General features: G+C 36.4%; 1 protein-coding gene across 2 annotated transcripts in view; it reads left to right on the plus strand.

The window, feature by feature from the left end:
- The window catches only part of LOC134647244 (uncharacterized), a 94951-nt gene that overhangs the window by 68275 nt on the left and 11244 nt on the right, over positions 1-15432 (plus strand). Inside the window, exons 2-3 of one of the 2 annotated variants that reach the window (XM_063501515.1) lie at positions 2361-2434; positions 2915-3007. The exons of the other annotated variant lie outside the window; for it this stretch is intronic. Of the exons in view, the coding sequence (XP_063357585.1) occupies positions 2948-3007 (60 nt within the window). The 5' untranslated portion in view covers positions 2361-2434; positions 2915-2947. The remainder of the gene's footprint in view (positions 1-2360; positions 2435-2914; positions 3008-15432) is intronic. 2 annotated transcript variants of the gene reach the window in all.

Below are 15432 nucleotides of genomic sequence, written 5' to 3' on the forward strand. Positions count from 1 at the left end.
ATTAAACGCAATCTAAAGCATCAGATGACTATTAAACCTGTAAAATTCAATTATATCCACGAATACCTGATCACATGGAAGAAAAATTTGATCCCGTAAAGTTTCAAAAAACTCGTCAACAAAAAGTAGTCTAAAATAGGAACAGTAAACAAATAAATAATAGTAAAAAAAAAATGTTTTTACTTAGAGGGCATTTTTGGGCATACACAAAATTTTCCGCGCTACGAGCTACGGCGTAGCAATAATGCTACAGCGTACGAATATACAGTTAAAAAACATCTAGTACTTTAAAAAAATCAAAGTTCAGTAACTAAATAATACGACAACTAATATAACATATTTGAAACATGTTTTGTAACCCCACAAATATAAAAAATATTTAAAAAACATGAAAACCTATTTTGATGACAACTTGGCAATGTATTAAATGTAATACAATCCTTTTGACATGTACATCTCTGAGTTCTTGGCAATGTATCAAATATAATACATAACAGTTTCATGTAAGATTCTGTGTATTAAATGTTTTAAAATTCGACCGCAATGGAAATATTTAATGCATCAAAATGTAGATTATGGGAAAATACATATTAATCTAAGAAATAAGTGCAAAATTTCCAATACGAAACGAAATTAGTTGTTTCCGCGGCGCCTTGTTGATTATAACTAATTAATTTACAAAGACACTTGTGTCCATTATTTTTTTAGGGTTCCGTCACCAGGCGTCGTCACGAACCGTGATAGCTAGACAGTTGAAATTTTCACAGATGATGTATTTCTGTTGCCGCTATAACAACAAATACTAAAAACAGAATAAAATAAAGATTTAAGTGGAGCTCCCATACAACAAACGTGATTTTTGAGCGAAGTTAAGCAACGTCGGGCGGGGTCAGTACTTGGATGGGTGACCGTTTTTTTGCTTGTTTTGCTGGTTTGATGGTGCGGAACCCTCCGTGCGCGATCCGACTCGCACTTGGCCGGTTTTTTCTATAATAAAGGAGGGTAGCTCGACATATTTATTGCAGAATTATTTCGTTAGGTAATAAAGTTAACCTGCTAGATTTTTTAAAGTTCACGGGTATGTATCACGGGTGTTACAATGCCAAAATAAGGGTTAAGCACCTACTCAATATTGCTGAACTTGATAGGTAGGTATCTATTGATCCGCAAGCAGTTAGGACTGCTTTATTATGTAAATTGCAAATATAGTGCAAAATATATTTTCTGTGCCAATTTATTTTGACACATAACCTCAATTAGGGTCCGTTCCTACAGGTGATTTTAGCGAGCGTGATATGTTCGAGTGGTTTTGTTGGCTGAGATGCCTAAACTACATCCAGTGTAGAAGGGAGCAATGTCAGCAGTGTTATCTATATATGACACCGTAAGATTGTGAACCCGTTAGTTTATAATCTAACGTAGGTTAGGTTAGGTTAGATTATAATCTCCCTACCGTCAGTTTATAATGTAACTAGCGAGATTATAATATGACGAGTGTTTACAATTTTACGGTGACATATATATAAACGTGAAAGACCTGACTGACTTAAATCAACGCACAGCCCAAACCGCTGGGACTAGAAAGTCCAAATTTGGCAAGTAGGTTCCTTATAAGGTCTAGGGGTCCACTAAGAAAGGATTTTTCAAAATTCATCCCCTAAAGGGGTGAAATGGGGGTCCAAAATTAAAAAAACTCTCCTGCGCGTGCGAAGCCGCGGGCAAAAGCTAGTAACATACAAATACAAACTTTTTGAGCTCGGCAGTACGGCTCTTACCCACGATGTCACCCAATTAGCCGCAATATCGTCAGGGAAACTTTTATTCAAAATATTTCGTAACCCTTCAGAAGAACACTTTAATATAATACAATTAAATTCATAAATATAAGAAAAAGCAGTAGGTAAATAGGTATTTTCCGTCTGTTATTATACTTGAATTGTAAATCTAACATAGTATTTCTTATAAAAAAAACTTAAAGGTAGCTTTTTACAGCCAAAAGCGTAATGGACCACGAACAGAAACTATTTCACAAAGATAGTGCATAGGTTAAAATATTGACCTCATAGTCGATACTCGTAAAATAGATGCCAAAAGTAGATACCTACCTATTTAAAGTAAAACTAAAAAGTAAAAAGTAAACCTATCAATAAAATCGGTACAGTAAAGGTATTAAATATTGACACGGACAACGTGCCAGAAATATGTGGTCAAACTTTAAGCTAGTGTGTACCTACATATTTATGACACTTATGTTCGTGTTGATATTTAATACCCTGACTGTACTGTACCTCAACTATATTTTACTATTTGGTTCATATAAACCCTCTTAATACTTTTTTGTTTTTTTTTTTTTTATATAGAACAATTGAAAAAAAATGGAACTCGGAGTGTTAAATGTGAAGTTTATAGAACTAAACAGTGTATGGTGATATGCAGTGATCGGAATTAGTAGTGCCATTTCACGGGACTTCGGTGCGTAAGCTTAGTATGGATATACCTTTTCACCCCGGGATTTCATATTACCTACTTCAATTGGGCACTTTCGCCTACTTAAAATAAATTATTTCACACCGTGCACGAAATAAAGCACCAGATATTTATTAGAAAAACATAGCTAGCAGTTATTTTTAAATACTATTTCTATTTAATAAATTGGATATAAAATGTAGGTGAGTTGACCGTGACGTCACTACACACGTTTTCTTTCTTCTCTTTCTTTCTAGAAAATCGTTTTGACAGTTCTAAAAAAGAAGCTGATTTGACTACTAGGAAAGTAGCCAATTAAAGACATGCCAAGAAATATTTTTGTGAAAAAATAAGAGTCTTGGAATCCCGAGTCTTATCCATGTTAAGTACAATGTTTGAGGTCATTGACCCCAAATGGCACTACCTATTCCGATCATTGGTGATATGTATGGCGTGCGGCATGTAGGCAAGCGACGACGGCATGGCGGGGACGATCCGGACGTTCTCCACCTACCACGAGTCGGGGCCTTCCGTGCCCTCGGTGAGTTCATAAAGAACTGAACAGTCTACTTGTAGTGATATGTCTAATACGTGGTATGTGGACGTTGTCCACCTACCATGAGTCGGAGTACAGAACCCTCCGTGAGTTTGTAAAATGTGACGTTATCTATGAAAAGGGACCTTATCTTATTGTCGATGGCGCTTACGCCATTATTAACGATGCTCCGCTACGAATACAATGCCGCGCGACGCTGTGCGGCGTAAGCGCCATCGACAATAAGGTCCCTTTTCAAAGATAATGCCCCAAGGCGATAATTGACGTATAAAAAAAACTACTTCCTAGATCTCGTTCAAACCAATTTTCGGTGGAAGTTTACATGGTAATGTACATCATATATTTTTTAAAGTTTTATCATTCTCTTATTTTAGAAGTTACAGGGGGGGAAGTTACACACATTTTACCACTTTGGAAGTGTCTCTCGCGCAAACTATTCAGTTTAGAAAAAAATGATATTAGAAACCTCAATATCATTTTTGAAGACCTATCCATAGATACCCCACACGTATGGGTTTAATGAAAAAAAAATTTTCGAGTTTCAGTTCGAAGTATGGGGAACCCCATAAATTTATTGTTTTTTTTTTTTTTTGTGAAAATCTTAATGCGGTTCACAGAATACATCTACTTACCAAGTTTCAACAGTATAGTTCTTATAGTTTCGGAGAAAAGTGGCTGTGACATACGGACGGACAGACAGACGGACAGACAGACAGACATGACGAATCTATAAGGGTTCCGTTTTTTGCCATTTGGCTACGGAACCCTAAAAAGCGGCCAAGTGCGAGTCGGTCTCGCCCATGAAGGGTTCCGTATTTAGGGGATTTATGACGTATTAAAAAAAACTACTTACTAGATCTTGTTCAAACCAATTTTCGGTGGAAGTTTGCATGGTAATACATCATATATTTTTTTTAGTTTTATCATTCTCTTATTTTAGAAGTTACAGGGGGGGGGGGACACACATTTTACCACTTTGGAAGTGTCTCTCGCGCAAACTATTCGGTTTAGAAAAAAATGATATTAGAAACCTCAATATCATTTTTGAAGACCTATCCATAGATACCCCACACGCATGGGTTTGATGAAAAAAATTTTTTTGAGTTTCAGTTCTAAGTATGGGTAACCCCCAAAAAAAAATTTTTTTTTCTATTTTTGTGTAAAAATCTTAATGCGGTTCACAGAATACATCTACTTACCAAGTTTCAACAGTATAGTTCTTATAGTTTCGGAAAAAAGTGGCTGTGACATACGGACGGACAGACGGACAGACGGACAGACGGACAGACAGACAGACAGACAGACATGACGAATCTATAAGGGTTCCGTTTTTTGCCATTTGGCTACGGAACCCTAAAAAGGGAAATGTTTAGTCAGAACATACCTGTAGTCAAAGTGTAAGATCAGAAGTATCAGAACTAGGATATGATGATTTGACTTGACTTTCATACAAACACCTACACTACATGTTGCATTTTATTCCAGTGCTCAAAAACATTTGCCATTATGTCGTGATTTTGTAAAAAGAAATTGTTGTAATGTTTTTTTTTTTTTTCATTTATTTATCAAAAACATTATGTCAGCGAACAAAGTCCCCCAAGGCTTAAAACTGCCTCTGCAATCGCACTTATTTACTCTCATTATTAATACTAATAAAATTATTAATCATGTTTGGATCTACATTGGGATGCGAAGTTGTCAATATTGGATAGTTGTCTCATTGCATACTTATCTGTTGTACTAGCGACCGGCCCCGGCTTTGCACGACTAAAACAAATATACATAAAACTTCCTCTTGAATCACTCTATCTGTTAAAAATAAACCGCATCAAAATCCGTTGCGTAGTTTTAAAAAGCATTCTAAGCATACATAGGGACAGACAGAAAACGGGAAGCGACTTTGTTTTATACACTGTAGTGATGCCTAATGTACTTAACGGTTCTAATTTGCGCAGCTTTTAAGATTTTTATTTATTTATTTAAACTTTATTGCACAAAACATAAGAATAATTTACAAATGGCGGACTTAATGCCTAATGGAATTCTCTATTAAAATTATTAATTTAATTTTTGTATTAAAAGGTAAGTAATCGTCGGGAATAGGTCCCATTTTCTGCAATCTAAGCTAGGGATTGCATTGTGGCAAGAGACTGTCTAAAGCAGTGGTTCCTAACCTGGGGGTAATTACCCCTTTGGGGGTAAAATTGCTATTTTACGGGGGTAATAAGCTAACCTAATATAACAATACAGCAAACGTACACGTTTTATTTTTTATTACCATTGGGAGGAGGGGTAAAATCAGGTTCCCTAGTTAGTCATAGGGGTGACCGGACTGAAAAGGTTAGGAACCACTGGTCTAAAGTGTATCTGCGCATTTAACAAATAGAGGGAGCGAACAATGCTATAAGTCCGCTAGGGATTGTATTGTATTGTTGTTGCACTTCAGGTGCAGATTAAGTCCGATTCAAGTTAATAAGTACTTTGATATTATTTGACTTGCTCGGATTACCTGTAGCTAAAATAAAATACATTCACAAAATGAGTTTAGGACACTTTAGGTCTAAAAAGTGACTGTCTAAAATTTTATTTCTGATACAAGCTGGTAGCTGTATAATATTTTCCTTTGTTTAGATATCTATTACCCGTTGAGTCATTTGATACACGTGCAAACTCAATACATAGATGTGTTAGCTGATAACGTATGACTCGTTCTGACTGACAACATAACATATATAGCCAAATAACAATATTTGGCTAGTTTTATTATTATATTAGGTGTAGCTTTATTTGACGTTCATAACCGCATTGTAATATGCCTACTTGAATAATAAACTATCTTTATCTTTATGATATTATATTAAACTATTTATACGACAACGGTTTCACTCACTTGAATTTTTAGTCGCTATTGGCGACATGTTTCGGGCCCTTCGGGGGTCCATCCTCAGGCTCGAGTGAGTGAAACCGTTGTCGTATAAATAGTTTAAAATATGTCTCACGAAAGTTTAATATCGATAATATTATATTAAATGTAATATATATCTAAAATGTTCAGTTAAAAACGTCGTATTTTACAAATGATTCGGCTAAAGGTTAATAAGTCCCAGAGAAAATATAAATTGTACTTATTTCCGATGTTTTTCATTGTGCAATGTTAACTTGGCATTTTCCGGAGTTGGCGGGGCTTAAAGAAAAGGCAATTATAAATTAAACTCCGACGTCCGTCTCGACGAGCGGCGCGACGCGGAGCGCATATATCTCGCTATGCAATTCCCTTTTGGCATGCATTTGCCCGTGCAAAGTAGCTAGTGAATTTTAATTACATCTCTGCTCAGCTTGCGTAAGCAGTCTGATACTTACGTGTTTGATGCACTTTTTCTAAATATATATGCTGTTTATGTATATAAATCGTCTATGATAGCCTAAGCATATAGATGTGCAAACTGCTTATAAGAATAAGAATAAGAAACTATTTAGTTATTTCATTGAATAGCAATTACTTGGTAACTGCTAGCAACAAAAGTTTGTTAGCCAAGATAACTCGAACTACATACATATGTAGGTACTCGTATACTTGTATATATTTGCGGATAATTGCAGAAAAGGTAGTAAAAAGAATTAATTATTTACCTGGAAATGCCAAGATTTCTCCCGAGGCCCGGTGATAGAGGTTCATGCGCGTCGAGTCTGTGGAGAACGCTCGTGTTACCGCTGCAGTTTTTACATTTTAGATGCTTACATTTATCTTTTTAATACCCCAATGCTGGAAAACTGGCGTATGAATACGCTATACTGAATAAACTATATTCAGAAATATCATAACAAATTCAGGTTTCTCATCGTCAACTCGGTGCATGCTTGTGAACCCTGGCAAACTCTTCCATTATGAGGAACACACTCATACGGGCCAGCAGGACTGCATACACGTACAAAGTAGTACTAACTACTTACTAACACACTACTATTATTATGGCCGAGAACTTCTGTATTTCCACAGTTGTGTTGCTCCATATTCAAGCGAGATGTCATTCCACTGCTACGTTCTGAAAATTGTAATGACAGTGGATAAAATAATATTAACCTACATGTATAAACAATTTGGGCATATTACTTTAAAGGATACATTAATATCAAAGGACCCGGCAGTACATTTAGTGATTAATGCCACATGTTTCTACCCAAGAGACGAAAATCGATTTAATACCTATGCAAAGATCAAATATTAATTTCACTAAGTGCCCACCTATTAATAATCATGTTAGGGAACATTTCAACTGTCAAGCTTGGCGGTAAGCAATAGGAACCTTCATCTTGCTAACATGGCATTGCCACTTGGCATTGCGCTTCACTTGGGAGCCTTAAATTTTCAAATAGTCAACAGAAGATTTACGGCCTTCGGATTCTTTATAACCTCCAGACACCGCGAGCTTCGACGTATTAACTTTTGCAATAATACGTTTACCTAAGGTACGAGAGAATTGAAATTGACTTACCAATATAAAGTTGGGCCCAATTTTACATGAAAGAAAGGTATAATTCGGGACTACGGAGATTTGCTAGCCGAACTTTTGATTGACTGCTGATGGCATATAGGTATGAGTGCTTTATATTTCTGCCTTATTTCAAAGATATTATTTGGACCTCCATTTACAGGAACCCTCGGCGTTCGATTCCGACTTGCGCTGGACCGAATCATTTGATAAATCTTGTATAGTTTTTCACTGTAAACGGCACCTGCGGGGTGTTCTATGAAGACCCCATTTAACGCGATAAAATGTCATGAACGTTCCCATTATTTATACCCGTATCGTGCGTTACATACTCGTAATTAAGCTCTTTAATAGAACAGTTATTTACATAAAAATGCAAACATACATAATAATAAACATATTTGACCATAACGTATACTTAATAAATGACGTAGGTATTAAGCTTAAATCCTGTATTGTTCAAATAATATCCGCACTGACTGCATTGCTAATTTATAACAGTAGGTTGTTGTCGTTTATTGTGCCAATCATGTAGTTTCACTAACCACAATAGTTAGTACTCGTAGTACTAATAAACAGAAGTTCCACTGTATAATACAACTTATATTTGACATTCAAAACTTAACGTGCGCTTTAGCCCACTTGGTAGTGGCACTGCCTGCGAAGCTGGTGGTACTGCTGGTGGGTTCTAATACCAGCGAAAGCATTTATTTGTGAGATGAGCACGGCTATTGGTACACATCTGAGTTATAAATATTTTTTCAGATCCGATTACACAAATACCTGTATAATTAGCGATGAAAATTACATGAAAGATACATGTATCTTTCAAAGATACATGTATTTTTCAATAAACTACAGTATCTTTCCTTGCGGATCTTCGATTGAATCTTTCGCAAGTTTAAGTTTTTTACGTGTAAAATACATTGTATTTTTCGCATTATTATATTATATTATGAATAGTGACTCGGAACGTATTGGCTCTCATACAAACAGGTGACTTTTCATTCCGCTCAGACTATATTTCGATATCAGTTAACTAAAGAGGTTGAAATTATCAATAATGACGAAATACTTATAAATTGGAATCGTTAATGTGACATGAACGTCATTATTAAATAAACATGTAAAATACACAGTATAAAACAGGTATTATACGTGTATGATTGTATTTGTTAGACAAACGTCAGTTATGTTTTTTTCAAAAGTTACATGTATTTTATAGGAAAGATACAAAGTTTCGAAAGAAACAACATGAATCTTTCGCCATTTTCATCTCTATGTATAATACCTATATAACAGAAATTTACCCGATCTTTCAAGTGAAATTTGACAACTTTCGTTATATTACTAGTGGAGGATTCACTTAAAACTTATAATTTATTAGGCACTATGAGTAAACGTTGTTCGTTTTACTAAATATTTTCACCTAGTAGCTATGTGTCACATAAGGTATGCAGTAAACGACGAGTTACAGAAAATTATGAGACAATTTCGAGGTCGGACTCATGAACTTAAGGACCCTATTACATAACAACCGCTGGGTTTAAAACAACGTATTAAGTCTACACAGACAGTTAGGTTATTAGACTAATTACCACGACCTACTCATAGTTTTAACCTTTAATTTACATAATACATTGTGCTTTTATTATCACAAACTTAGCATAATAGATTTTCTAGAAAGTTGAGTTCATTTGTTCACGTAATACTGCGAAGTTATGGTATTGCCCTTTCGATTAAATTATGGCGGGAGATATAATACAAGATTATTATTGTAACAGTTCATTAGCATTCATCGAATAAGGGCCACGTAACTAGGTCTCAGAAGCCCAACATTCATCTCCGGCTACAAAAACATATCGCTAAATCATTCACAGGCCGAAAAGCTCACCAAGTTTTTTTTTTGTATTGGCCGGCTCTTGGCAGGCCGAAAATAAATTAAATATTGCTTGCTCTACCTCAATCAACGGGGTAGTTGACCCAGCAGTAATTCAACCGTCCATAAAATTTAGAAGAAAAAGTGGAGTAAGGTCAGGAAGGATAAACAGGAAAAGGGACATTGTAATCCATTGCATGAATGTAATGCGTTAAATGTTTTTCTTAGTATGGTCGACACAGGAAACTGCCGTAAAGTAGACCACATTACTTTTCTCGGTCTACTCACGTGTTAATCTTATTACAGAATAAATATATCACATTTTCCTTGTACGAAAATAATTAAAGTAATGGTTTTGACAACATTCCTATTTTACGTAAAAATAAAATATGCCAGTACGAGCGAGATGCATAGAAAGTAAGTTAGATATGTCAGTGCCAAACTGGTGGTAGTTGTACCACAGAATAAATAACAGTACTAAGTACAGAAGACTCACTCTCTAACAAAACGCGTCTGTTACGATCAGCACAGATATGGCCGCTAGGTGGCGACAGTGCCGCGCGCGGCTTATGGCTTTTCCCAAAATTGGGGCCGAACGGATGTACTTTTAGCTATACCTGTAGCAAAGCGACGAAATCGCGGAGTGAGACACGCCTGGTTGTACTAATAGGTATGCGGCGTAACAGTAAAAACTGTTTGTAATTATGCATATATTTATATGCATAGGTACCTCCAATCAGCTTGAGTTTACCGAATATACTCTTCTTTTTCTTTTTCTCTGTTGGTAAAATGTCGCTTTGGGCTGATCCTCCAATAAATTCATCGAAAATTATATGACCGACTTCACTTTTGAGTATTTGCAAAAATTATTTGATTGATCTGATACGCCACTTGGTGAGTTAATTATTTTATAATTTATCTACCTAGCCAATAAAAATATTTACTGGCACATTTGCAACGAAGTACCTATGATTACCACAGTAAAACTTAAGTATCTTACTTAAATGACAAGGCATATAATAATTAGTATTATTTTGTAGGTCTCTTTGGTTGGAGTACCTCACTAAGTAGGGAGAACTAAACACACGCAAATTATAATGAGTACCGAGGTACTTTGGAAAACCAACCTCACGCAATTTTCGTTGAATTTATTTCTCTGTTTTTAAATGCCTTGTCAGGCACTGTTGAATTTTCATTTTAAAATCACGTTTAGAAGTGAGATAACAAAAATGTCGTTGTAATATGATTGAAAGTCAAAAACACTATGAAGTATCTATATGGAACCAATTTATAATAGCAAACAGGTCGCAGGCACAATATGAAAACTACCTCATTCTATTAGGCATAGTTCACATGGATTTTTTTATCATTATGCAGTCATCTGTTAGATGTAAGCTGCAATTGGCGGGTTTTATATCCTCACGACGAACAACCATCGAAGACCACAGACAAAATATACAAAATATAGTCGATACATCACTCTAAAAAATTGCAGCCTTTTAAACACGATCATTACGATCAAGGAGCAAAGCCTCGGACAGACAGACAGTTAAGGCTATACGGGTTCTTAGTTGACTACGGAACCCTCAAAATACGTATTTACCGCCCGTGAAAGAGGTTAAGTTACTTAGTTACTTTCAAGTCCGAATATACAATTTACACCTTCCTACTATGATAATATTAACTTGGAAATTTGGTTTAACTACAGGCCAATTGTATATGTAAATAATTTTGAGTTAAAACGAATTGGCCTTCAAATGCCGCTTTAAACCGATTTTACTGACTCGATCTCATTGCTTTCGTATGATAATGGATGAAGTAATAACAATTTTACTATTTTTGAAATGTGAAATTATTTCTCTGAGAACAAACTAAATACTAGGAACATTCTTTAAAATAAAGTATGTTACCTTGTGAGTACGAGTAGTAAGTATGTAATCTGTGATGTAGAACTATGTAGCGTAGTGTCTCATAAACTTCCTCATGACTTTAATGTACTTACGTGACAGGATATGTTTACGTGTCCTTCGAATTTGCAATTTACGAATAATAGCATTTTATCATTGTCAGTAACTGAACAGGAAAGGTGCATTGTAACATTTCCTTTTCAATTATTTTTTCAGTTTTATATGGCAGTAAAGTTGCGGTCACAGCACGTTCATTGTTAGATATAAATTTTCGTTGCATTTGAAGTACACAGCACTGTGCACTGTTTAACCTTTTGGACGCCAATGACCGATATATCCGCACCGTAGGTTCAACGCCAAAGACCGATTAATCGGTCACAGACCACAGAGCAACATAGACCTACGTGCATACGCATAAAGTTCAATTTCAGTTTTGACACTTCGGTGACGTGGCGTCAGCGTGACAGCGTTTGTGTTTGACACGGCGTCGAAAAGGTTAACTTTAATAGCTCTTTTTCGACGACAACTGAAACGTCATCTCATCAGATTAAATTGGCAACCGTAACAATATAACAGACCCTATTTCCTTGTGCCGACACGTATAAATGATTCTCATACATCAGTCCTGTACAATCGGTATTTTTGCTAGCATAAAACCAGTGGACTTGTCGATTGAAATTGACTGATCTTCTGACCGCGTATTCCTATCGTTTGGTTAAACACGCCCGAATTGAGTTTTTTTGGTGGACCAGTTTAAAGTGATCCCGAGATCCGCAACAACTATGCATAACGGAAGAGCCTCCGTATACTGTTTCGACTCAGCTTTATCGCCCAAACTCGGCAAGTAATTGGAATGTTACGTCTATTACAAAAAATACGTATTTCGCACTGTCTCTCTGGATTGAGAGGCTCTATGATAAATCGGTGGACTTGGTGATAAGTGGTTGGGCGTTTGTTTCGGATTCGTGTGTTATTATGAGTACCCATTGGATATTATTTTTTACATACGCCCGTTTTATGTAACGTAGGTATGGGGAATTTATATCCGTCTGTCCATTATTTTCGTTCAATTTCATTCGTCGTTAACAAACTTCATAATTCCGTTTCTCGATTTGCCTCTTAACTCTTAATAATCATGTTTTTAAACAAAAATAATTATCTATTTTAGTGATTTGACTAGCTATTCTGCTGATTAACACACGTAGACTTCCAATTTTGATCACGATATCATTTTTACATGAGATGTGCATATTCGAGAAGACGGTTCCTCCATATATAAAGCAAACTCGACTAATGAGGCAGCCGCAACGTATATCGATGTTTGTAACAAATTGTGGGGGAAGTTAGGAATAAAACGATCCATTCATTACCCGACGGGACGCCGGACACACTTTTATACAGATGGACCTCGTCCGAGATATAAAACACCATTTGGCACATTATACTCGTAGCAATTTTCCCCCTTGCAGGAAAGTCGAGTTTTATTCGTCGTACACGATAAAGTACTTATTCCATATATAGCCATTAGCCACTTTAACATTAAGTAAGTTTCCTGAAACCTTTTTATTGCACGCATATAATGACACGACTAGTTGTTTTTGATGGTGTGAAACATGTGTCAAACAGAAAAGCTGTCGCGCTGACGCCACGTCACCGAAATGTTGAACTTTATGCATATGCACGTAGATCTATGTTGCTCTGTGGTCTGTGACCGATTAATCGGTCTCTGGCGTTGAACCTGCGTTGTGGATATATCAGTCATTGGCGTACAAAAGGTTAAAACCCTCTTCCATTTTCAAAAGATGAAAACATTAAATCGAAACGGAGGCAGCGGAGCCCATTTTGGAGTGTAACGTCTTCAATGAAAATTTGGTTTTCTACCAAGAGCAGAAAAAATAAATGAGACTGAACCTTATTACGTATTATATGTAGGTATGCTGTATGACCCAGTTACTACGATTTAAGCAAGGTACATGAATAACCTCTGTAAAGTTGGTAAAGGTCGGTCGTTTGATAATTAGTGACGTAAGGCCACAGACACAGATCACTACCCTAGACGAAGCGCGTACCTAGTAAGACTCGCGGTGTGTTACTTTAGCATGAGAATACCACCGCTTATTTCGGTCGCTTGACTTGTATCAACTTTGACGTTTGTTTGCTTGTAAATTAAAAATACTTGTATCAGCAAAGATGATTCTACAACTATCATTGTAGGCTGGGATTCAACTGAGTGGTGTTGTTTGCGGCGTAAGAGTGCCTAATGTATGGTAAGCGCGAGTTTTTCAAAATATATGTTTCCTAATGCGAGACTTTAAGGTCAGGCAGTCTATGGCTGCTAATTACTCTAGCGCGCCGCAAGCCTACCGGCACTAACCATCGGAATTGATTTATGTCTGAATTATACCTCCGTCAATACCTTAACACAATTTTCATTGACAACAAAATTAGACATTTATTCTTACAAGACATAATAGTAATGCAATGAATTTACTATTCAAAGATTTCAAAGTGTACATTTTACACGTTTTATATTGTGTGCGAAACCTAAACAAAAAAAAGTAAGTATGCCAGACTTATCTGTTATGGACTCGAGTAGGCGAATTTGGGATGGAGTTATCCATGTGATAAAATAAGTGTCATATTTTAACACAACGCGATAAAAAGACATGGACGCTCTCTTTATCACGTAGACATATACGACCATCATATCTGTACCTGGATCTACCCGCTGCCCGATCATCTGGTTCAGATGTTATGCTTGGTATGTATGTGCCGTGTCATTTCATAAGACTATTAATCAAAACTTCCCAGACAGCCAAATAAGAGTGCTAGTTGTTATTATATTACCTTAGCTTAAGAAAAAGTGTAAAATTCGAGGCAACACAATTTCTCGTGTGAATTCAAAAACAACCCATGCCCCATGCATGTTTGCATTTAGACCTGTCACCTGTACTGTGGCCCTACAAATGTATTCTTTTTACTTCTTTTGTCCGGGGACGATGGCAAACTCAAGTCACGGCCCGCGTTTCTGCAACGTTGTTCTAAAAAGAGAGCACCACTCAATCACTTGTTAGCTTGCAGGCTTTCAAAGAGGCATCACTTACCATAAAACTTAGATAAATAGCCGATATAGTTACCTTCTATAACTGCATTTTTTGTACCTATGCGTTACTGTGAGGATATTTTTTATTGTAATGTATATGTAGTAACAGTAAAACTATACTGTGTTTCCAATGCGTTACAAGCGTCAATTAACTAATCAAAATAACTGTTGGTACATAAAGTAGCGAACCAACCAAATTATCTAACTTGTGTATAATCCGGGTTCGATTGGAAACCATGTAGACTGTACCCTTTGCTTAGCGATTGTTCTTCTTCGACTTTCGTTAACGAGTAGAAAGATACTCTCGATCCCTAAAAGCTGTGCCTATTTAGATATCAACTCAGGCGAATACTCGCCTACACACTGTAGGTAAGCCTATAGAATAAAACCCCTGAAGTCCTATGCTATTCGTAAGCAATATTGACAGCCCATCGATGTTAATCGCATACGCTTACCGCAATCACTAAGCGACACCCTAACGCGGATGGTTGCCATGGGTCACTCCGAAATGAGAAACTCGATCCGGTTCAAGCTTTCAGACCTCCGTAATGAAAGAACCAAATGGATGGTGTAACATGACGGTAGATGCCATTAAAGATCTAAAGAGTAGACATGTGCAGCCCTAGTAGCACGGTCGCATTTTTATCGTTTATCACCATGCGAAAGTGACGGGCATAGTGATAATCGATAAAAATGGAACCGTGCTGAGCCCGCAGGATTATAATACGGTATTTCGGCAGAAATATATTAGAATTAATATTAACTCGCCTTTTCGTCAGATTTCTTTGTTCAAAAAGGCCCGTTATCGGAATGGGGTGCAGGCATCTTCTGAAACGAATTGAATCGGAAGAAATCCTTTTATTAGTTTATGAGGAAAAGTAGGTTTTATCATCGAAAGTTCATCTCACATGTATGTATTCATATGGTTCAGGAGAAAACGAGCATTTGTGTTCAAACGACTTTGTGACTTGAAATTTTTGACAAATCCCCTAATTTAGGATTGCTTGATTAATTTATTACTGTAATTAGTT

Source organism: Cydia amplana, chromosome 4 (assembly GCF_948474715.1).
Source record: "Cydia amplana chromosome 4, ilCydAmpl1.1, whole genome shotgun sequence".
Taxonomy (NCBI): domain Eukaryota; kingdom Metazoa; phylum Arthropoda; class Insecta; order Lepidoptera; family Tortricidae; genus Cydia; species Cydia amplana.